At 37.6% G+C, this 25,332-nt stretch overlaps 1 protein-coding gene across 1 annotated transcript in view; it reads left to right on the top strand.

Annotated features, from left to right (window-relative positions):
- The window catches only part of LOC134751427 (inhibin beta B chain), a 28,844-nt gene that overhangs the window by 579 nt on the left and 2,933 nt on the right, over positions 1-25,332 (top strand). Inside the window, exons 2-5 of the mRNA XM_063686832.1 lie at positions 22,649-22,755; positions 23,562-23,780; positions 24,511-24,670; positions 25,173-25,288. Coding sequence (XP_063542902.1) covers positions 22,649-22,755; positions 23,562-23,780; positions 24,511-24,670; positions 25,173-25,288 — 602 coding nt within the window. The remainder of the gene's footprint in view (positions 1-22,648; positions 22,756-23,561; positions 23,781-24,510; positions 24,671-25,172; positions 25,289-25,332) is intronic.

The raw sequence follows: 25,332 nt of genomic DNA, 5'->3' as shown, positions 1-25,332 counted from the left end.
AGTGGTAGAGAATGCCTTACGGCATTAACGCCGCCATTTGTACTTTCATGGACTGTGCAATAAAGGTTAAATAATAATGTCATGTCTGTATGTTCGCGATAAACTCTAAAACCTCTAAACGGATTTTCATGCGGCTTTCATCTATCAACAGTGATTATTGATGAAAGTCTACGTGTATGTAGTATAATTTGTTAACCTGTGCGAAACCGAGGAGGGTCACTTTTATACTTATACAGATAAAGACACACTTAGAGACAGATCCGTGATGAACAAACAAATAAATGCCCTTACCGGGATACGAACCTCCCTGAATCTTCCTCGGGGAGAATTCCTGCTTCGTAAGCAGGGTCACTACAAAAATATAATTCAACGTTAAATATGGCGGAGGCAAATGTCATCTCATAGAGAATTGCGATACGATTCTAATAGAGTCGCTTAACTTCAAACTCGGGTAGGTATCCCGTCTCCCAGATTATGCGATTTTAGTATTAAGAAAAGATTAATATTTGCTGATGGCTCCTCTACACGATGGCCCAGCGCTGGACCAGCGAGATGGCCATGCGATGGTTGAGAGCACGCACTATGGAATGGGCCGCGTGTAGATGCGTAGCGTACGCACCCACCACCTTTGCCCACTACCTTTGACGTGCGGACAAAAAAACCGACACCGTGGCCATCCCATCGCTATCCCGCCGCGCCATAAGCCATCCGACACGACTACCTCCTCTACACGCTGGCCCATCTTAATGGCAGGATCAAAAACTAAGTAATTAAGTCCGACTAGCGCTTGACTGCACATTTCTATTATAGATTTTCCTGTCATCTATAGGTAAAGAACTATTTTGTATTTTTTTCAATAGACCTAGTAGTTTCGGAGATAAAGCTGGGTACTCGCCCACCGAGGGTTCCGTACTATTTAGTATTTGTTGTTGTTGTTGTTGACAGACAGACAGACGGACAGTGGAGTCTTAGTAATAGGGTCCTGTTTTTACCCTTTGGGTACGGAACCCTAAAAATGAATAGTTATGCTGGTTTGCTGACACTCGATACGCCGGCTTAAACCATATTAAAAACTAGTGGCGCTGCTATATAATATGTTTTTAAATAAAATGTAAGGAGTCGAATGGTACCATTATGTAAAAAAAAACCGGTCAAGTGCGAGTCGGACTCGCGTTCCAAGGGTTCCCTACATTACACAATTTAAACAATGTATTTTTTATGTAAAACGTGAGTGAAATGTCTAAAAACCCCGTAGGGGTCAAGTAATTAAGTCCGACTCACGCTTGGCTGCATATTTCTAATAGGTTTTCCTGTGATCTATAGGTAAAGAACTATTTTGTGTATTTTTTCATAATTTTAGACCCAGTAGTTTCGGAGATAAAGGGGGGGAATAGTAATTTTTTGTCTATTTTCTTGAATAACTTCTAAACTGGTTATCCTAAAATTATAAAAAAATACATTTGAGTTTCTCAGAATGAGCGCTTTCATTTGATATGTAATACGATATAGTTAGTAAAACTTTATTTTTTAATTTTCTCATTTACCCCCCAAAAGTGGCCCCCCTGTTTAAAATTCATTTGTTCACGTTACATGTCCATCTTTGGGTTACAAACTTACATATGTATACCAAATTTCAACTTAATTAGTTCAGTAGTTTCGGAGAAAATAGGCTGTGACACGAGTGATCCTATAAGGGACCCTAAAAAACTAACATTTTGAAATTTTGAGGTCATGTATTTGTTTAGTATTCTAATATATTTATTAAGTTTCCAATTTATTGTGATAAATAGCTCATTTTCTTTCTATTCGACTATGTACATTAAGTTATAAGATTCAACATGTGTCAACAACCCTATAGTACTCGTAACATTGATAAGGGTGAAAGTAAATAAAAAAATACGGGTGAAAAACCTTTCAAACAAACAGGTACGAAGGTCGCAATTACCTTAAAAGTACTTCATATTTATATTCGTCTCGTAAACATAATTTCTAATCGGAGCTCAGTGTTCTGTGTTGTCATGTCATAGTAAATAACAACACTTTATAAGCGCAAAGACGCATAAGTTGATTAGATTCATATTGTGATATATATGCCGATTTAAAGTAAACCTTCACCAAGGGCCACTTGCGCTATCCCACTAACCCGGGGTTAACCGGTTAAACCTGGAGTTACCATGGTTACCAGTACAGTTTGACAAGTAAACCTCCACCAAGGGTCACTTGCACTATCCCACTAACCCGTTGTTAACCAGTTAAACCTGGAGTTACCATAATTGCCAGTACAAATTGACACTGGGTTAACGGTTTAACTGGTTAACCCCGGGTTAGTGAGATGGTGAAAATGGCGCTAACAGGTAACATGTTAGTGGAATCCGTACGATGCAATTTAAAAAAAAAACCGCAAATCAATGTACAGTTTAGCCATTTGGCACACATACTAGAGGTCAAAACAAAATTTTTGACCCACAGTTCTTAAAAAAAATTCTTTAATTTTAATAATATAATCTGCAATCTGCTGTAATTTTTTTTTTGTATGGGAATATTTTATTTTGTGCACTAAGGCTCTCCATTCTGCACGATTTTCCGCCGTCCTGATAATAGGCGCCTGTGTAGATCCCTGGCAGGCCTTCTTTAAGGATGACTCACGGTAGACCGGGCCGGGGCCGGGCCGGAGCTTCCGGCGCTTCGTTTTCTATGGAAAGCACCACGTGATCACCGATCAGCCCTCATAGAAAATTACATGTCGGACGGCTCGGCCCGGGCACGGCCCGGTCTAGCGTGAGCCATCCTTTACAGTGTCTCACCCAGCGGGTCTCAGTCTTACGGAAGCAGAAATATACGAGAAAGTATCCGTTGTTTTTGGTACTTTGTACTTTTCATATCAATCAATGTTCATTTGTTCAGAGGTAATAAAAAAATTAGATTAGACCTAGATAATACGCCCCATCGTGTCGTAGGTACATGTCACACGCGGATATGTCCGGCTTGACATATCCGCGTGTAAAATCCAGTGATCCGAATAGGCAGAGTATATCTAAACTTGGTAGAACGAAATTTAAGTGGAGACTTCCTTGCGATGTTTTTTTTCCGGGACTAGAGTCCCGGAGCCGTACTATAGTTATTTGTGCAACAAGAGAGGAAAGTTGGTTTTTCTTGCGAGTGTTTATTTTGAGTCCCGAGAAAGCGAAAGACCAAAAACACGAGATGTAAAATAACTTTGCTTTCATGTTGCACACATTATTTTCCACCTCGGTAGTGAGAAGGTTAAAATGTATTTCGAATTACACAGAATAATACAGAGAAAAAAAAAGCATGAAGTGGCAGTTCATGGCCTTCACTAAATTAAAAAGCTACTTTGTTTCACTCCCTGGAGTGAGGAAAGTTGCACTTTCTTCACTCCAGGGAGTGACGAAAGAAGGCTTGTTCGAGCTGCTGAGGTGAAAAATAAATAGTATCGTAGAAATACGGTAAAAAACAATGCATTCATCGTATTTGTCCAAAACAATCAATAGGCGTAAATAAAACAACCAACCGTATTTTTTTGTATGTATATTTACAGTACATAAGGCTGTTTAAATTTTCAAAATAGTTTTGTAATGTGGTAATTATCGCACATGTGCGGTAAAGTAGCACCGCATGTACTTTAAAAAAATCTATATCCTATTCTGCATTGGACATCTATAAGCAACCTTAAAGTGCTATTAACACATGTGTAAAAAGCTTGAGTTTATAACTTTTAATAACTGTCAATAAATGTACCGTGCCTTTCTTACATATGTCTACCTTAATTTAGGTACATCATCGTGAGAAAATTGATATTTACTTAGATAATATTAATTATGTTTACTTAAAGTGGCGCCTATTCCTTAATCACTTAGTCACTCAAAACACACAATCAAAAACTAATTATTATCGCCAAGTAAAAATGTTCCCAATTATTATAATATATCATGTTCTATACGCGTGTTTAATGATCTGTGCACTTTAACACGATTTCAGGTCATTCAAATATAGTCCTTAATAGTTTGAGGGAAGGTCCCACAAAACCACGGCATATACGTAGTAAGCTTGGCTTTCTCACGGAAAATGGTAGAGGTTACATGATAAAACGATTAAGTGAAAGAAAATAAACACGTTATCAGCTGCAGAGATTATTCAACTCGGCGTATCTGGGAATTTGTTTTACTCTGTTAGGTTATATAAGTACGCAGAAAAACAAAAGCGTTCAGTCAGGGGTTTTTGAAAAATCGTAGCGCTTTTTTAGACCAATATACGGTGGCCAAAAATATGAATTGCAATCTCCAGGCTTTTTTGTAGTCACTTCATCGATTCGAGTGAGTAAACAAGTTTCGCTCGATAGAAAAAAATACGAACGTCTAAAACGCACAATTAAAAATTTGTAACAATTTTTGCAAAAGCTAAAAATATGAAAAATTATCTAGTCAACATCAGTTAGATGTTATTCTGATATCGAATTGGCCTGAAAGTTGACAAATTTAACTTTAAGCAAGTTTGAATTTGTCGTTTCATAAGTTAAATTACCTCATAGGTTATCATGACCTGTAATCTTGTGTAATCTTTTTAATCCTATCGCAAGATTCGCAAGCCAAGTATTGAACCTTGGACCTTGCAAACACATTTCTCCGATATTAACATTTATTAGTAATTTATTATGCTTCGATGGCAATATTTTCTTTTCTTTTAAAGAGATTTTAATTGGACTATGGATCGGTGATTTTTCAACAGTTTAGCAGTTTTGTTAGACGATTGGCGATATACTTAATTTAGTTAATAGTATTGTAATCAGCTGATTTGTTATTTCACGTGCGTGACACTATTTGAAGTGTGTAGCTAATGAAGAAACGCGTTAAGACTTAAGAGTCCCCGGCAAGCTTGTCCGAATTGCACTTTCCCATACAAACGTAGTTCCGCTCTCATCTGCGTCTGCGTATATAAGTTACGACTTATAAAACTACTAAATTGACTTACTTTTATATTATATAGATAGATTTAAGATTAGATCCTAAGTATGCATGTAATATTGCTATGCCCTCACATGTCCGGGTCCATGTGGAACTACCCAGACTTTGTAATATCTGTAATACCATGGTTGCAAATAAATATGAAATATAAATTTGATGCAAGCCATTTTGCCAAAAAAAGAAACAACTGAACTGACGTTATTTAAGTTTAGAACCGACTTCTACAAGAGGAATGCTATTATTTTGTGTAACTGATAATAGCAATAATAGCAAATGCAGCAAACCACATTACCTAAGTATGGTATGTCTTTCAAAATTTGATAGTTTTGTTATCGAGGTTTGAATGTCAGTTTTGCGCCTACTCACCCCATTTTACGGTACCTAAACTACTGTCACTTTTTTGAGTCGAATAAACTTCAGGGGCCCATTTCTCGAACGGTATTAGACTAATATTATTAGTCTACGAACTGTCAAATCGTATGGGTTACCATGGCAACACACTAATAATATTAGACTAATATCGTTCGAGAAATAGGCCCCTGATGTGATGAAAACGCTTTGTATTAGTAGGTATCTTTATTTGTTGCGACATAGATAAGTAATAAGGTACCGTTTATTTCATATGAAATCCTAGTCTCACTTATATTATTTCATAAGTATTTCTGTGTTTATCTGCACATGACAGCAATTAAGACTAATTACGCATCTATCTATCTAATCACTATATTGGTAAATAAACACCTAATAAGCTCATTAGATTAGAACCTATTAAAATCAGAGGTACGAAAAGAGGGAGGTCCGGGAACTGAAAAAATAACAAAAAATTATCGAATCTATTTAAAAAAATGATTGTTAAGTTAGGAGCTGAATAAAAAAAACGAAAATCACTTGCATACATAGGAAACATCCATGACTTAGGAACAAATATTTGTGTTTATCACACAAATTAATGCCCTTACCGGGATTCGTACCCAGAACCATCGGCTTCACAGGCAGACCGGTCGTCAATAAATAAATATATAATTGTTTCTCTTAGGATTTGGAAATGGAAAAGGAAATGACCTGCCCTATATGGTAGGCCGAAAATCCGGCATTGTCATGTTTGCCGATGACACTTCTTTGCTTTTCAAGGTGAACAGAAAAGACACTGAGTTAGCTGAGCCGAATGACACCCTCTCTGAAGTGTGTGATTGGTTTGCTGCAAATAATTTAATGCTGAATCCAAAAAAAACCAAATGTTTGAAATTCTCTTTAGTTAATGGTTCTAATCTAAATTTAGTCTCTAAAATTAAATTTAATGGTCAGTCTGTTGATTTTGTAGAAACAGCGGTGTTTTTAGGAATAACACTTGACTCAAAACTGCAGTGGGGATCCCATGTAACTACACTAGCCAGTAGGTTGAGCTCAGCTGCTTTTGCAGTCAGAAAAATGAGACAGTTAACTAATGTAGAGACGGCACGAATGGTTTACTTCGCCTACTTTAATAGTTTAATGTCATACGGTCTTGTACTGTGGGGTTCTGCTGCCGATATAGAAACAATATTTATACTACAAAAACGAGCAATAAGGGCAATATATAACTTAAGGGCGCGGGAGTCACTAAAAGATTTTTTTAAGAAAATTGACATTTTAACGCTGCCGTCCCTGTATATCTTTGAGGTAATAATGTATGTAAGGAGAAATTTGTACAATTTTCCAACAAACGCTGATAAACCAAAGGTTACCAGAAATTCGGGTAAACTGAAAGTTTCTTTCTATAGACTTGTAAAAACAAAAAAGACCTTCGTAGGAAATTGTACAAAGTTCTACAACAAAATTCCTTTAGAAATTTGTGAGCTCACGGATGCAAAATTTAAAACCGTTGTAAAACGAGCACTGATTGCAAGGGCATATTATAGAGTTAAGGACTATATCACAGATCGGGATGTATGGAAAATTAACTTAAGTGACAAACCAAGTAGTCTAAGGGCAAATAATTGAAATTGATTTTATTTATAATTCTGTTATATATTTTTTGTATTGATTGAAATGTTTAATTTGTTAAATAGGTAATTGAAATTGATTTTATTAATAATTCTGTATTTTCTAAGTATGTAAATTGTAATGTATGTTGTGATTTGTGATTATTTGGATGAATGTTTAATTTTAATTTTGTACAACTGTACTTTTTTGACTTTCATAGGTGCATTATGTTAATGCCTAAATTGAAATAAAGAAAAATTGAATTGAATTGAATTGAATTTACACACAAATAAATTAATCTTAGATAGTACTTAGTATACATCAATTATGTTGTGATTGTATTGTTTAAACAACATAACGTAAAATAAGATAAGAAACCACGTAAAAAAAGACACATATCATATATAGGTCATCTCCCGAGGTGCCAGTCATATGACGGGCTTATATCAATATTATTTTTCGTGTAGTTTACGTTTATAAATATTATGTTTCATTTATGTAAACTATCGGCTTCCGTGTCATGCGAAAGGTTCATGTTATCTCACGCTTTAAATATTGAAGGGAAAAAAGTGCCTGATGTAACTTTTCGGGGTACTTACATTCAATACACTAAGCAAGGAATAAATAAAATGAAATGAAATAGGGATATACGAACAAATGAGTCTGTCAGATTTAGAGTATTCTGTATCCAATAATCATGAAATTCGGCAGGAACTTTTAAGACGAAAGGAGACGACCGCCTCGAAACCGGTTTTCCATACAAACGTATTCCCCATTTTCCTCTCTGGATATCAACACTTCACTGGCTCAGTGACCCAAAAGGATTTTGGCCTCTGACACAAGAGAGCGCCACTCTACCCTATTCTACTTCTGGATATTAACATTATTGAAAATATTTTTTATGGCCGACCGTTTGATTTTTTTCGATTTTTTAATTATTAAAATATTAAAGCCGATTAAATTCTACATAACAAGTTTTCGACACCTTTGCGGAAATATTACATGTTCTTAGAGAAAATACTTGTTGAATCCAGATTTAGCGCTTAACTTCCAGAGATTTCGAGGTCACAAACGCGCATCACAAACGAGCTGTACACGTAATGGCGCGATCGTAGCACACTTTCAGCTCGTAACGGGTCTACTTGCGGCCATATTCCACTACATCTTCTGCCGTAGTGGAAACATGCAGGCGCGATACATTTAGCGCCGTATTCGGCGTGGCAGCTCTCAGACCAGAACACATATCCGGCTCCGCAGTGCGGTATGGCAGGCTCTTGCGAGGCGCCTTGCGCGGCCTCCTCACCTTCGACGCCTGTGTGATTTCTTTCTCGGCGCCTGTAGACCTATCTTCTTCTTATGATGTTTTATCTAATCACGTGCCGGGTCCAGACACGCACCGCAGGGCTGCCCGATAAGGTAATTAGCGGGGTCACGATGCCGGGCCGTTTTTTATTACTGCGCCCCAATTCTGCCGATACGCTAGTTCCGTTCTGTATATTATTAGATGCGTTTCCTCATACAATTTATCCATAACTAATATTATAAATGTGAAAGTAAACTGTGCGTTTCTCCAGAAACTTGCTGTCTCGCACAGCTAAACTGTGGAATGAACTGTCGCCTGCGGTATTTCTGGACCGTTACCACCTTCAGGTAAAGAGCGTACTCTCATCTTAAAGGCCGGAAACCCACTTACAACCCTTCTGGAGTTGCGGGTGACCATGGGCGACAGTAATCGCTTACTATCAGGCGGTTCGTCTGCTCGTTTGTCTCCTATACCTATCTAAAAAAAATGCGCTCTCCATTTCTCCGATGTCCCTTCTACTTTTCCAATCAAGAAAAAATATTTTATCTACAAACGATATGACTTACACTTAAAACTAACTAACTAGCAAGACTTAAGGCCCCTAAATAATTGCACCTACGATAAAGGTATGCCTCGTTGATATCGGGGCGTGGCTGGCGGTGGGTGTGTAGCCCCCGCACACTACCCGCCAGTGTGCGTGTGACTGATAGCTTATACAGTGTATAATATATACACGCCTATTTACCTCCTCCAAGCTTAGTTAGTGTCCATGTTTACCCGTAACTCTACCCAACGAGATAACTATAAATATTATTTATGTTATAAATAAAATTATGTTTGCGTACCTGCATATGATAGATATTCCATGCTTTTTTTGACACATTCTTTACATGATACAAAAATATGTAAATTTAACAGAGAAATATTTAATATTGTCTTCGGTTACCGCGATAGTTACTCATGAAATAAAACTATGAAAACGGATTATATCGCGTATATTGATTTTTTTTTTTTTTTTTTTTTTTTTTTTTTTTTTTTTTTTTTTTTTTTATCGCGTATATATATATATCTTTACTTGAAAAATAATTATAGTGTATAACTAGCCTTATGAACCGATTTTGCATGTACAACCAGCCTTAAAGTTTGTAGTCTATGATTGTTCATTATTTTAGTATGTGGGTATTTTTGCATTTTGTAATTTTTCCTCAGTCACCCGTTGACCACGAACGCTGTAAAGAGTTCGAAACGTCGGGATGTATTATAAATTCAATATACGCGATATAATCCGTTTTCATAGAGAAATATTTGTTATTGCGACTTGGTTGTGACAAGTCAACTGGGGCCCATTTATCGAACGATATTAGTTTAATATTACTAGTGTGTTGCCATGGTAACCCATACGATTTGACAGTTCGTGGACTAATATTTTTAGTCTAATATCGTTCCAGAAATGGCCCCCTGGTGTCGCCAATATGTCTCGCCTTTAGTTCCATGTAGCACTAATTATTTTCTCTCTATCGCGCGATAGAGAGGCAGATAACGAAATCTCGATTTTTAGTTTTTCGCGGTAGTCTGGTCAAAATTATTTTATTTAAAGGACTTCTGACCACTCTGTCACGCTTTTATTTGTCTTTTATCAGATAAATAATAAAAGTTGAGTGAAATTGTATGTCTTTCTAGCTACCTAGACTATATTTTACATGAGAAAACTGAATACCTCATTTGCCAAATTATAGTGAGTATTACCAAATAGGATATACCTATAATAAGATAGAGCGGTACTGTCATAGTAAATTTAATAACCACTGTAAATTCACTGCCATCTATCGACATACTTTAAAACTAAATGAAGATTTATAAAAATACGTAAAAATGTATTTAAATATGGATAAATGATTTTTTTATTTCCATTAATTATTTTTATATGATTTTGACCCATGTTCTTTAACGGATATGCGTTAAAATTATAAATAACAAACGAAACCGTCAACGCCCTCTATACGAGAGTAGGCCAAAACTAGTGGCGCCATCTGATCGAGAATCCAATTTTCGTGATTTTCGAGGCACGTTTTTTCCTTAGACTGTATCCATCTATTCTATTACGGAGTTATATCTATCTTTGGTATTACCTACTTTAAAAGTTATGAGGGAACAGATGAGACACATATTTACATACCCACACGCATACCCGTCAAAATTATAACCTTCCTTTTGCTTTGCCGTAGTCGGGTGAAAACTAAATTTCATCTCATGCATGAAATAGTTATTTGTGCAACAAGAGAGGAAAGTTGGTTTTTCTTGCGAGTGTTTATTTTGAGTCCCGAGACAGCGAAAGATTCTAAGGTAGAATCTTGAGCGTAGCGAGGGACTCAAAAACACGAGATGTAAAATAACTTTGCTCTCGTGTTGCACACATAATTTTTCACCTCAGTAGTGAGAACATATTAAAGGTTAAAATGTATTTCGAATTACACAGAATAAACAGAAAAAAAGTATTATAATATGTACGATACGATAAGATACGATACGATACGATACCGGACCGGACCGGACCGTACCGTACCGTACCATAAAAAAAAATGTAATAAAAGTATGAAGTTCATGGCCTTCACTAAATTAAAAAGCTACATTGTACGAAAGTAGGCTTGTTCGAGCTGCTGAGGTGAAAAGGTATAACGTTGAATTAATATAATATACCTACAAAACAAATATCAGTCAGGTCGGCGGGGGTGAGCTATTTACCTTATTATTTGACATTCCTTACGTCATATTATAAGGCAAAGGCAAATAGCTCACCCCCGCCGACCTCCGAATATCACACAATAAATATAAGCACCTACTATACCAGCAGCAGTTCATTTTCTTTAACAAAAACTAATACAGACGAGTTCATAAATGTTTTTACCTTATTTCAATAGATTAAGGTGAAGAAGTGTATACATATTAATGAACTCGACTGTACCAGACATAGATATATCACATAGTAATTCAAACATATGGCTATAAATATATTTTTTAAAACAGAAAGTAGAAAAACAAAAATTGCGTAAGTGTTACCATCCGTCAGTTGCAAGCGCTAAACTCTGCGCGCAATATTTGAAATTTGAATAAAGCTCGAAAAAGCGCGAGAATTCCCTATAGACTGCCCTAGAGGATATATTGACTACGTGACGAATACCTAAGACTTCAACCCTGTGACCGAGCGTGGTACCTATTTTGAATACCCTCCTCCCCCCCTAAAACGGTAGGTAGGTACATTCCCTAACGCTGCGTCTTACGTAAGCGAACAACTCGCGAATGCGAAGCGGCGCGGCGGCCCCACGGCCCCCACGGCGTTCGCGTTCGCAATGAGATCGCCCACGTAGGACACTTCTATAGGTATCAAAGATTGATTCACCTCGCGCCGCATCGTTTCGCTTCGCGTTCGCGTGTTGTTCGCCTACGTAATATGCTGCGTAAGAACTTTAGTATAAATTTGAAGTAAGCAAAAACGTTGGTAGCCCCAATACATGAGGTAAAGATAACATTTTACGTGACAGCTAGATAAGCTTACAAACGCCTCCATACAGTAGAGTAACTATACGTATATTATACTCCCTTATCACGAAACAATTAATTTTTAACGAGCTTCTGTATCTAATAATATATCAACAATGCGTATAATGAACCTTACGCCGTAGAACTTACGGACTTATGTGCTTTTTGTTTTTATAACATGAGAGATGACAGTGTTGAATAAATGTCTTGATAAAGTAAAGGAATGCAGATGAACTTCGGACCAAAATAATATAAAATTGGTTTATTGTTTTCATGAAATGGGTGCGTGATTTCCTAAATAAATATTTAGATTGTACAGTGTGGGAATTATGATAACAGGTTATATGTTCAGATTAATGCGTGTAAATAGGTACATAAGTATTATATATAGTTAGTATAGTTTACATAGTGATCTAAAAGTTTGTAAATATCTAAGTTTATTTTAAATTGGTATGGCTGTATACCTTAACGAATATTGCTATTTATGAGTTAGTTTTGCTATCACAATAGAAAAAACATGCATAAGTAGTTCAAGTTTAAACAAAAACCAACATTATGTAGGTGTTTCCGTCACGCAAAATAGGAAAGCCACAAATAGATCGGACTGGAGAGATTTGCTTGACCAGGCTAAGGCCCACCCGCGGCTGTAGTGCCTCAGATGATGATGATGACGATGAAAATAGGTGCTGGTCGTCGAATTACGAAAAATTGCATGGGCTACAATACAATAGAATAACCCGTTATACTTCCTTGCATATTTTTAGATGCATTTTAAACCCCCCCTCCCGCTCCCCAACGCGATAATAAATGCGCGAAGTAAACCCACTCTAGTTCATACGCCAACGTTACATGCCAGAACCGATCCCTTTAGATATAGGAAGCATCACGACCCCAGCCTTCGGAGATAAACATTTGTTTATAGTTGTTTATAGCTACGGCCACACGTTAGATATAACAATCTATTAAATGTCCATTCCCATTCATGTCTTAGTTAATAGATAAAGCTGGGGCCCATTTCTCAAACGTCATTAGACTAATATTATTAGTGTGTTGCCATGGTACGAGTAACTAATACGATTTCAGGGGCCCGTTTCTCAAAAGCTTGTAGCTTGTAATACAAGTGGAAGTCCCTTTCTAACAAAAACTGTCAAAAAGTGACATTGAGATGCAAGCTTAAACTACCTTACCTCTTGAAACCTTACCTTCCTTGAAAATAGTCCTAACTGGAAAAAGTACAAAGTTGGTAGGTATAGCAGAACTATAGTCCGACAATAGTCCGCGGCCGAAGCCTTCGTATACCTACACCTACAACTCAGCCGGCCAGTTCCATTGCGTACAATGCAATCGCATCTTCAAAACCAAGTTTGGCTTCGCAAGCCACATTACATTAGCGTTCCATGTTCCCCATTAAAAACAGTTGGAGTCGCCGTCGTCGGACACGGCGAGGAGGACATTATTTTTTTTTTTTATTAGTCCGACAAGAAATTGTAGAAAATTATTGAGGACGCCACTTCCTATGTAACTGTCACATTTTTGACGTAAAATGCTTAAACATGGCAACAATTTAGTATGGATTTTTTTTAGTTCCATTTTATTTAATTACTACTATTTTATGTCGCACTATAATATCGTGAACTTTTCAGCTTAGAATGGTGGAGTGAAAAAAGTACGCCTGGGGCCCATTTCTCGAACGATATTAGTCTAATATTATTAGTGTGTTATCATGGCAACCCATACGATTTGACAGTTCGTGGACTAATAATATTAGTCTAATTTAGTTCGAGAAATGGGCCCCTGACATTAGGCCGACTTTATATGTAGGTATTATCTTGTTTAATATATACCTACCTACAGAAAATGTTATTGAAGAAGTCGAAACGGAATATTTAACTGCCATCTATAGTAATAACAATTCTAGGCAGAATATTTTGGGAATATTCGCCACAATCTGAAAAGCTCAGGTGGCTTCGTTGCTAGATCAGCAAAAATAATTTTACCAAAAAATTAGAATTAGAATCCAATTATCTGAATATTATGTACTTGAATTATTAACTATTCCCAACTCGCTGTATTATATTGACTTACATATAGTTATATATAGATGTGTGTAGAATGAAACTTTGCCCAGCGATACCCGTAATGTCAGATGGCCAGATGCAGATGCTCGGAATGTTATCAGTTTTGTGTTAATTGGCCTGAAGACTTGCTCACACCTGACGAGAAGATGGCGGAATTATTTAACTGCCACGGAACTATGACGAAAACGTTTGAAAATAATGCCTGATTACGGATGTTGCGCAAAGAATCTCCACCTCAATTCGGTTACCAATGTAACCTATGAAATAAAACTGGAAATATCGCGTACCTATACCTAGTGAATTTATAATATAATTATAATCCGTTTCCATAGTTTTATTTCATGAGTAACTATAGCGGTAACCGAAGACAAAACCTACCTATGTCACTAGGGAAATGAAAACGGGTAGATGGTGTTATTCATAAACGCCTGTCAATGGGGTTGGCCGGTCGAAATAATTAGCAGATGGCGCTAGCATAGCTTGCCCTGTCAATCCCTAGACTTGTGTCAAATTTTTATTTTTTTAATGCCCTGGATGTAGCTCTTTAAGCCAAATCTCATAGAAAAAGGGACAAGCTATGATGGCGCCATCTCTGCAAACCTTTGACAGTTGCCAACCCCATTCTGACACTCCCTTGATAATTCTTTGTTAACCGTCACTTTGACATTAGTGTTTATCAGAAAGGGACAATATTTAAGACATTTACTAAGTTTCATGAATAAATGGGACCTCATTTATACCGGCTCAGATTTATTTATTGAAAACATAATATACAGCATTACAGTCGAAACCAAATCACTGTACAATTCAAATGATTGTATAGTGTATACGTAAGTTATACACAATGGTAAAATCGGAGCACAATCAACTTTCGTCCATCACCTCTCAGTACCGCAGACACATCAGATACACAAAACCATTAAATTCCTGTAGTCAGGTAAAAATAAAAGAGTAATGTACGATTCCCACCGACCGGCTGGAGTCGGGCGCGCATTTTCAATGTGCCTATCCGAATACTTTATGCATAGAGTAACTGATACTAGAGCGGTACTGTCATAGTAAATTTTGTAACCCCAGTAAATTCACTGCCATCTGTCGACACACTTTAAAACTAAAAATTAAGATTTATAAAAATACGATAGAATGTATTTAAATATAGATAAATGATTCTTTTTATTTGCATTAATTATTTTTATGATTTTGACCCATGTTCTTTCACTGATATGCGTTAAAATTGTTAAATAACAAACGAAACCGTTAATTTTCTTGATTTTCGAGGCACGTTTTTTCCTTAGACTGTATCCATCTATTACGGAGTTATATCTATCATTGCTTTATGTATACTTGCTAGCCACCGACTGACTAAGTCCCCCAAAACCATTTTTCGTCAAACATAACAAAACGTCTAATTTCTTGGTTCCTCCGCCATCCTACATGTAACCAGTGGTTTTGAAAAAAACAATGGAATGAATTTTTTAAATTTTCAGGCAACTAGGTATATTATTATTGTATGTCTTTCCCATCACGGAACAATGGTGTTACGGACCTTTGGAAGGTGTGCACGGTGCCGAAGTCGACACGTAGAGACCCTTTTGACACTTTAATGAAATGTAAGGGGTACACCGCGTGGATGCTGCTCTTGTCCATGTCATGGGACGCACGCAGAGGCAGCACCCGCCAGGGTGTAAGGACTATTGAGAGTTGATGGAATCTCGAGGCACACCCGGAGTGTGATTTGTTTGTGAGTTCAATCGGACGACTGATGATTGAGTGTAAGAGAGTGATAGAGCGAGAGATGCCTGTAAGTAGTATTATATAAGTATAATTAATAGTGTTATGTAAATACTTTTGTACCCAATGTATAAGTATTACTGTCTCCCAATGTGTGCCGCTGTGGCTCTAATAGCTGTTAAGGTACAATTGTCAACTTAAATAATAATAAACAAACAAATAAAATGAATGTTTATTGTGTGAAAACGATGGACTAAGTACTAAGCTATGGGATAAAAAACCGGACGCCTGCCTAATAAAACAGTATGCAAATTTATTTCCGGCAGACGGTGACTCGCCATCACAAGATCCCTCATAAAAAGCGACATCTAGGATGGTTCATGGGCAACACCGGTTATTATTATGATATTTTAATGATGTGCGATAATTTGAGCGATAAGTGGAAATGCGCAGAATTCCGTAAAAGCAAAAGCAATCCATACAATCGATCATGTCATGTGTAACGTGTATCATGTATACAACGTATTCGTTATCAGCGGCCTCAGGGGTGATTCCTTGGTCCAATTAACTTAGGGTCAGCTCTATATCTGTCCAATATATGTCGTTATGTGGCGACTGACGAGTCATAGAGGTAAAACGCGTAGATAAATGTAATGAGTTTTCTTGGTAAATCGAAATTGTAAAATAATATTAGGGGAAGGCCGGGTAATTACGAACGCTGGGTAATCGCGATCGCAGCTGTTTCACTATGTTAGAGAAAGGTAACATGATTTCACTTATCGTCATCTTAGAAATCACACCATCACTACTGCCAAGCGTCCGAGCAAAGAAAGATATAACTCCGTAATAGGTGGATACAGTCTAAGGAAAAAACGTGCCTCGAAAATCAAGAAAATTTGATTCTCGCTCAGAAGGCGCTACTAGCTTTGGCCTACTGTCGTATAGATGGCGTTGACGGTTTCGTTTGTTATTTAACAATTTTAACGCATATCAGTGAAAGAACATGGGTCAAAATCATAAAAATAATTAACGCAAATAAAAAAAATCATTTATCCATATTTTTTAATACATTTTATCGTATTTTTATAAATCTTCATTTTTTGTTTTAAAGTGTGTCGATAGATGCCAGTGAATTTATCTTCTTTGGTCCGAGCGACTAGCGGAGCGTTACAGGTGCACTGCACACGGGTGACACAGGATTCTAGTTAAAACTAAATAATTCAAATATTTGCTTGCTTTCGCTGTAATTTTCCCATAAATTAAAGACATTGTAACTTATAAAGTAATAATCCACTATCTGTCCCTTCCTCAAACTCGTTAATTATTAGATTCTGTCTGTCTATCTGTATTGTGTGATATGTTTATGTATGTATGTATGTATGAATATATATATATATATATATATTTGAAAGAAAGAAAGAAAGAAAGAAAATACATTTATTTGACGCCACAACATAGTACATAAAAAAAAGAAAAGCATGCAGACAAAAAAACATTTGGACGCCAAAAAGGATCCCCACTCAGCATAGTGCCGCGGCAAACCGTGGCGCTGGTTTTCTGTGGGGACCTGGCTTAATCTAAAAAATAATAATGGCGACACGTACGCCAACGACACACAAATAAAATTTACATTGACATAAAAATACAAACATTATTAAACAGAAAATTAAGACAAACAAAATATTAATAACCGCCTTTTTTAAATATATTTATAACGAAAGTTACAGAAAAACCCAACACCAGAACGAACTAAACTTAAGACTAAAACTAAAACAAAGACTAAAACTAAAACAAATCATCAAATTGCCGCGGAAATGTAAAAGTGTGTGTGATAAGTGTGCGAGTGAGTGACTGATATGTTACTGTGATGTCTGTAATTGAATTTGTAACAAGTGTGCACGACATTTCGATTTGAAGCCACTTAACGACTTCAGCGAACGGATTGGTGGAGGCAGGTCATTCCAGATCTTCGCAGCGGCGTGCCGGAAACAGCCACGAAAGGCCGCTGAGTGGTGACGAGGGCAGACAAGTTGCAGGTACCTAGATGACCTGACCTCCGAGGATCTGGAGTTATGAGCCCAGGTTAGCTTATCGTAAAGGTACGAGGGTATCTGGTGGTACACAATGCCAAACATAAGCGACGCTAAATGGACCTTTTGACGCGTGGACATCTTCAGAATGCAGTTCTTATTTATATATGGCGTTACGTGCGAGCGTGGAGGGATATCAAAACAATACCGTGCACAGGCATTTTGCACTCTTTGTATTAATCTCTGAGTACGCGATAGGAGGCGCGGCCCGTAAACTGTATCACAATAATCAAATCGTGAGAGAACAAGTGCATCGCATAACCTCACCCTAAGCTGAACACTAAGGAAGGATCTTATTTTATATAGAAGTTTCAGTCTATAAAAGCAATTTCGAACCACATTAAGCACATGTTTTTCAAACCTTAATTCTCCGTCCATAAGAAGCCCCAGGTTCTTACTCTCTTCAACACGTTCAAGAACATTACCGCCTATGTGCACTTCGAAATGACTTTCAGAAAGCTTTGCTATTTGTTGTTTTGTACCCAGTAACATGACTTTAGACTTTGTAGGGTTTAGTGCAAGTGCGTTTGCTTGTGACCATCCAGCAATGTGCTCGAGATCACCGTTTAACTTGCTAATTCCTGAGTCTATATTACTCAAACTACACGGAACGTACAGCTGTAAGTCGTCAGCGTAAATATGGTAGTTACAGTGTTTGATTGTATTTGTTATGTCACGGCTATATAATATAAATAATATTGGGCCTAAAATAGAGCCTTGCGGCACACCTCTAGATACCGGAAGTATTTCAGACACAACTGCTTTACCATTAGGGGCTTGAAGTTCAACTAGCTGGCTCCGATTGCTTAGGTAACTTGCAAACCATTTCAAGGTGTCCGTTTCGAAACCGTAATATGACAGCTTTGACAACAAGAGTGAAATATCGATGGTATCAAAAGCTCTGGAGAAGTCCAATAATGTAAGTATGGTACCTTGTCCCCGGTCCTGAGCTGCCAAAATATTATCAGTAACGTCGAGCAGAGCTGTTGCCGTCCCTCTGTTCTTACGAAAACCCGACTGATACACTGGTAATATATTATTTTTCTCTAAATAATCAGTTAATTGCTGACAAACAATTTTTTCCAGGACTTTAGAGAGACAAGGTAATATACTTATGGGTCTGAGATCTTTAATTTGAGTAGGGACAGAGATTTTCGGAATAGGACGCACCACGGCAACCTTCCAGGCATCGGGAAACTCATGAGCAGAAATAGATGTATTTATTATTAATGTAATAGCTGCCAAGGTACGAGGCAAAGTAAGAGTTAGCATGTCCAATGTGATCCCGTCGATTCCCTGAGCGTTAGACTTGAGGCTTCTAATTATCTTTAAGACTTGGCTTTCAGTAACTGGTTTTAAAGTAAACTGTGAAGAACTAAACCTATTGTACTCAAAATAAGTGAGGTGACTAATTTCAACTGGGTTATTATTTGGTAAATTAAGAAAATGTCGATTAATCATGTTTGGGTCATTGAAATGGTTTGGTAGTTGTTTCTCGTGTTCATTAAATATGTCATTTTTTAGGTTTTCCCACAATTTTTTAGAATTTTTAGCATAACAGTTCACTTTTTGAGAAAAATACGCACGCTTCTCATTACATAAGGCAGTTGCAACTAGAAGTTTGAGGTCCTTATAATACCGCCCATGCACCTCCGATCCTGTACGCTTATACTTTTTGTGAGCTTCGTTCCGTGGACTCATCATCTTCTTCACTGTTTGAGTAATCCAAGGACTATCCCGTGGCTTAATATATGTAGTTTTGCGAGGAGCATGCGCGTTAAATAGCGATATAAGGTAAAAGTTAAACAACTGCACCATTGAGCTAACAGTAGGCAAAGAAGCAATATCTTCCCATTTAATATTGTTCAGGTCCCGCTCAAAATCAGTTGTATTAATTTCCTTAAGCGGTCTATATGAAATAAATCTAGGAGCCGGTTTTTCCATTTTAATGTTGATTTTGCATGTAACAAATGCGTGCGCACTAAGGTCCGGTATATAGTCGACGCAAGTGTCAGATACCTGTGCATCGGTGCAAATCAGATCTAAAAGTGTACTACTGTGTTCTGTGAAATGTGTAGGCTGGTCAACATACTGTTTAAGGTTAAAACATCGTAAAAAATTAGATAGTTTTTGCACGCTCCCATCATTTGCATTTAACATGTTAATATTAAAGTCTCCTAGTAAAATTGTAAAGTCATAGTTTGCAAATGAGCTCACAGATTCGCTCAATGAGTCCAAAAATATGTCAACAGACATCCACGGCGGGCGATAGGCAGTACCAATAGCGATATTTATTGTATATATTACATTTATGCATGTATTGATATTGTTATATATTTAGTTGTGCTGATATTTTTTTTTCCTGTACTCGTTCTCCATTTATTTTTGCTACCCTTATACATATTTCTTCCTTGCGCTAATTTCTACTACCTGAAGGTTGTCTGGAAGAGATCGCTTTTAAGCGATAAGACCGCCTGTTGCTGCTTAGTTTTTTATGTTAATTTGCTGTATTTAATCATGTTTCATTGTGCACAATAAAGAATATTATTATTATTATTTTCAGGGGTTTTTATATCTCAGCATAAGCTGGTAGTTAATGCCAGCTACGGGCCTAAGCCAAGTAGATGACATAAAGTCAAAGATATACATATTATTATTATTAATAGTTCCAACACGACATTTATTTGCATAAATAATTAGTAGTTGAGGATTCAATTACGAGAATTACATACGGCCAGGCCAAACATAAACTAAAATTTATATATTTTTATTTGTTTTATTATATACATATTAGGCGAACGAATTGAGTCGGTCAATTACGAACGTTCGGCATTGCCCCATTTAGAACAAAAATCGGCTCTTTATTAACTTGTTAAATATGGTGATTTCGGTGTTACCTAAAGTAAATCGAGATCTCGCTCGCACTATATGCCGTATGGGCGAGATGCATAGAAAGTAAATTACGCACACGCCAGCGAATATATCAATATCAAACTCGTGGGAAGGCTACTAATGATTCTACGCCATGATGATGAGGCCACGGACGAAATGTAGAACTTCCCTCGTATAATTGGGTAAATTGGGTGTATAATGATTTTTGATGTAGGTACTGTTGAAAACGACTAAAGAGACTGAGGGGTGGGAGGTAGGTGTGAGAGGTGAAGGATGTGGGAAAGAGGGTGGTGTTGGGGGGTCATGGGTTGAGGGTTGAGGGGTTAGGGTTTGACGAGTCAGGGTTTACGAGATTAGGGGGTTGAGGGGGTGGTGAGTTGATGGATCGGGGACTGAGGGGTTGGGAGTTGAGGGATCGGGGGTTAGGGTTAGGAGTTAAGGGGTCTAGGGTTGAGGGGTAGGGGAATGAAGATTAGCATCTGCGAATACCATAACTTTTCCTTATTGATAATACTATTTCTACTCGATTACCTAAATGTCCGTTATTTACTCGTAGCACTTATCACACGTAAATATTATGTTCATAGGTATTCTTAAAATAGGTAACACGCGTAAAAAATATGTGTTTGCCTTGCAATAACCAGGATATACAATTACATAACTGTTATTATAATTATCATGAAAAATAAACAAACCGCATGAAAATATAAACATTTACGATTAATTGATGTTGTAATTGTCCTTGTATTTTGAACTGGCTGTAGAGTACACAGAAAAGCCTAGTACCGTAAAACGGGGTGAGTAGGGTTCGCGGGGAGAGTTGAGTTATGAATGGGGAGAGAAGGGATGAAAGGGGTTGAGATGGGATTTTAAGGCTACTGCTACAAAATAATGTATTCCATTTTAAAATGAAGCTATAGTAATACTCATAATAAAAAAAACGATCCAACAATCTTCCAAAATCACCTTTGTATGAAAACCCATCTCACCTCAATTACGAGGGACTACGGGGTGAGGTGGGATTTCCGGTTTATCGTCAAATTTATGAAATGGAACTACCCAAAAAGAAAATTCAAACTAAAATACAAACGTCCGGAACACTTATTATATACTTACACCATTCAGTTTGCATATGTAAAAATAAAATGTTATCGAGGTTTGAATGTCAGTTTTGCTCCCACTCACCGCATTTTACGGTATTAGTAATATTTTACTTAAGTATTATCTATATTTAAATAAAAGAAAGTCATAAAAGGTGTCGTTGCTTATAGGTCCCGAAATGTGGAGTGAGCCGAATGAAACGTAACACCTCATTGTTTAATAAACAGTGACGGCCAAATTGGCGAAACATATCATAACATACCTTTGTTACAGAATTAAGTAGCTTATCAAATTATGGATGGATCCTCTAAGAACAAATTAAATTACTTTTTTTTTTCGTTAATACTAACTCCACTCCACAGTCAAACTAAATGTAGTTTTGTGGAGCTTTGTTAACCTAACCATAACGACCCGCCCAGGCTTCGCACGGAAAGCAAACATCGTCATATTTCAGCCAATTTACACAAATCCTTACCAAATTATACACCTAACTCTTCTAGAATTAATCTATGGATAGGTGAACACCGCATGAAAATCCGTTAAGTAGTTTTTGAGTTTATCGTGAACATACAAACCGACATACTCGGCGGGGGGGACTTTGTTTTATAATACTGAATTAAACTGTAATTGTAACATTTAATTATAAAACCATAAAACCTACATATTTATTTGAGGCTGGTTGAGACCTTGGGGAGAACGCCACGCAGGGAAACCAAATATGCGTTAGTATGATAATCAAAAGAACAGCTGGATCAAATTGGGTATAAAGATCGCAGAACAGAACAGAATGACAACGACGACGAGTGACGGAGTGAGCGACGGGTGACGAGTTTTGTAATTTATTGACTTGTAAAATGACTGCCTTTTGCCTAAAACATCTGAATCTGAATGGCAAAAATTGAAGGAGGCATATCTTTAAGATTCAAAAGGGCTAAGAAGAAGAAGAAATATATTTATATATTTGTGTTTCAGGGGAGTGCCTGACGTCGGGCCGGTACCCGTTCACGTGTCTGCAGTTCGAGCTGCCCCCAGACCTAGAGCCTGAGGAGGTCACAGTCGTCGAGCTCTGGTTTTTCAAGGTAACGAAATTTGTTATTTTGCTTCTTGCTTTAGGGACTTAAATTAGTCCTAAGATAACTTCCAAGATAAAGTGAACCGTTGGTAGTAGGTACCAAAAATGAAATCTGGAAAAATATTTGCTTAATTCGATGGAAATTAAAAGTTACCTAACAGTTACCTTTGTTAAATGGTGTAAAATAAAGTTACTTTAAGGGTGCTATAGAATTTTAAATAACTCTACTCCAAAACACAGAGTCTCAGCCCTTTTGCACGCGTAATACTATAGCCCTTCATCTAAGTATCTAAGCATCTAAGTACCTTAATTACTTTTGAATAGGTGTTGGTGGATGACTAAAAACACTTTTTAGTAAAGGAAAACTATATATTTTCATTAAAAACAATTAAATACACACAGAGCGATGTTAAGATGAGTTATCGAGGAAGAAGAGAAACTTCAAACCAAAACCATTCGGTCAAGTCACAAGTATGGTTGCGTTTAGAAACAATAGGTACTTAAGTCGGAAATCATAAGCTTTACCGCAATTATTTGTCTAAATGGAGTCTTTGCTGACATTGTACTTTCATTTAGATATAGTTAGCAAGTAAGGTTTTGCATACTTAATGTTTCCTTCCGTTCCCGTGTGCATAAAGGATATTTCAAAACTCCAAATTAAGTCCTACCTATTAAAAATCTTATATCTTTTTAACATAATTTTTCTTCAATTTTTTAACATGCAGATACGTCTGCGAGCGATACTCTAAATCCTGCCGGAAGTGTCACTTTTCCATTTTTTCCTTTAATAATATAATTTTTCTTTCTTTCCAGGAGCCCGATCCTCTAGACGAATACAACCAAACGTTTGTCATCTCCGAAGCGGCCCATTGGGACAGCCAGCAACAGTTCAAGAAGACAAGACCCATCGCCATCAAAGAGACGGACACAGGGGAGGGTTGGGTCAGAGTAGAGCTGGCGTGGGCGGTCAGGGTGTGGTTAGAAGAACGGGAGAGGTTACACACACTTCATGTAGCTTGCAGGACTTGTCAGGTGAGCATAGTTGACTTTTTTACGAGGCCATACTATTTCTGTCATATCTACTAAGTCGCTAGACTTAGAGCGCAGACACCTCAACACTGGACAGAATAGCAACATACTCATACATCCGCGCATCGCGATTACGCTGCTACTGCAACTGAGAAAAGAACCTTCAAGGGTGCTTGAACATGTTTCTCGTGATGAGAAGCTACCCCGCGCCGAAGGATGCACACAGGCATCGAAGGAGAGGAGGCCGCGCAAGGCGCCTCGCAAGAGCCAGTGTGACACTGCAACGCCGGATATTGCTTCTGGCATGAGGGCTGCCACACCGAATACGGCGCTATCTATATATGTAATATCGTTTATTTGCGTGAATTATGGTAGTTAGCAGATGTTACATAGTTTTTTATAGTAGTTTATCTGTATCGCGTCTGCATGTTTCCGCCACGGCAATATGTCCGCAAGAAGATCTGATACCGAAACCACCGCAAGCGCTGAATTTTGGCCGAAGGGTGTAATATTTCGGCGGTTTGGGAATCTGCACAATCCGGCACCGGAACAGCTGACGCAACAGAAAAATGCGTCGCAAAAATGATTTTTAGATTTTAAGATTTCTTTACTGTACGTACCTATGTTAGTTTGTAAGATATATAGATACATACCTTACAAACTAACATAGGGCATTAGTTGCCTGAAAATAAATGAAGTTTTTTTTTTTATCTATACAATTTCACGTCCACAGCTGCGCCGCTCGCCCCTCTCTTTCCACGAGAAGCGACGTCCATTCCTCGTGCTGTACACGAAATATGCCGGGAAAAGAAGAAGAAACCGCGCGCTGGAGTGCGGCTCCGGCACCACAGACTGCTGCAGAGAACCGCTCTATGTCGACTTTAAAACAATAGGTGAGTTGATGACCACCACAACTCCGTGCGCCACCGATATCATAGACTCTGGCGCCAGTAAGAGTCCCAGTCCTCCGGGTCCTATACCTATATCTAAATAGCAGTTCTGAGTGATTCACGGTTAGTTTCACTAGACTTATGTTGACCGGGATATTCGTGAACAAGATGCATGTAAAACGCGTGGAAATATCGGGAGTTCGAAAACAATACAAAAGTTAATCACGGTCCATAATATATCTGGTGCCGATAGCACCAGCGCATCATCATGAGCCCTGGACGCTCGGAGCAGAACCGGTCGTCCATCCGCGCCCGTCCCGCTCGCGATATACTGTACTCGCCGCGCTAAGTTGTGTAACGGTCAATTTGTAGTTTTTAATATATTTATAAAAAGTTATACAGTCCGCTTATTTCTCTCCAGTAGCTAGACCAACAATATCCCAGTCAATATAAGTCTAGTATACCTAAATAGGTTGTAATATTAAATATAAAATATTGATTACAGGTTGGGCGGATTGGATAATCAAGCCAGCGGGCTACCATGCATACTTCTGCAAGGGCAACTGCGCGCCCATCTCCGCCGTCACGCAAACGGGCAGCTATCACAATAATATTATTAGAGTAAGTTGAATTATCCTAAGTAAGTTGAGTTATAAGTTTAGCAT

This window comes from Cydia strobilella, chromosome 22 (genome assembly GCF_947568885.1).
Source record: "Cydia strobilella chromosome 22, ilCydStro3.1, whole genome shotgun sequence".
Lineage (NCBI taxonomy): Eukaryota > Metazoa > Arthropoda > Insecta > Lepidoptera > Tortricidae > Cydia > Cydia strobilella.
Note: the sequence above shows the minus strand (reverse complement) of the source record. Positions and strands in the feature narration are given on the sequence as shown.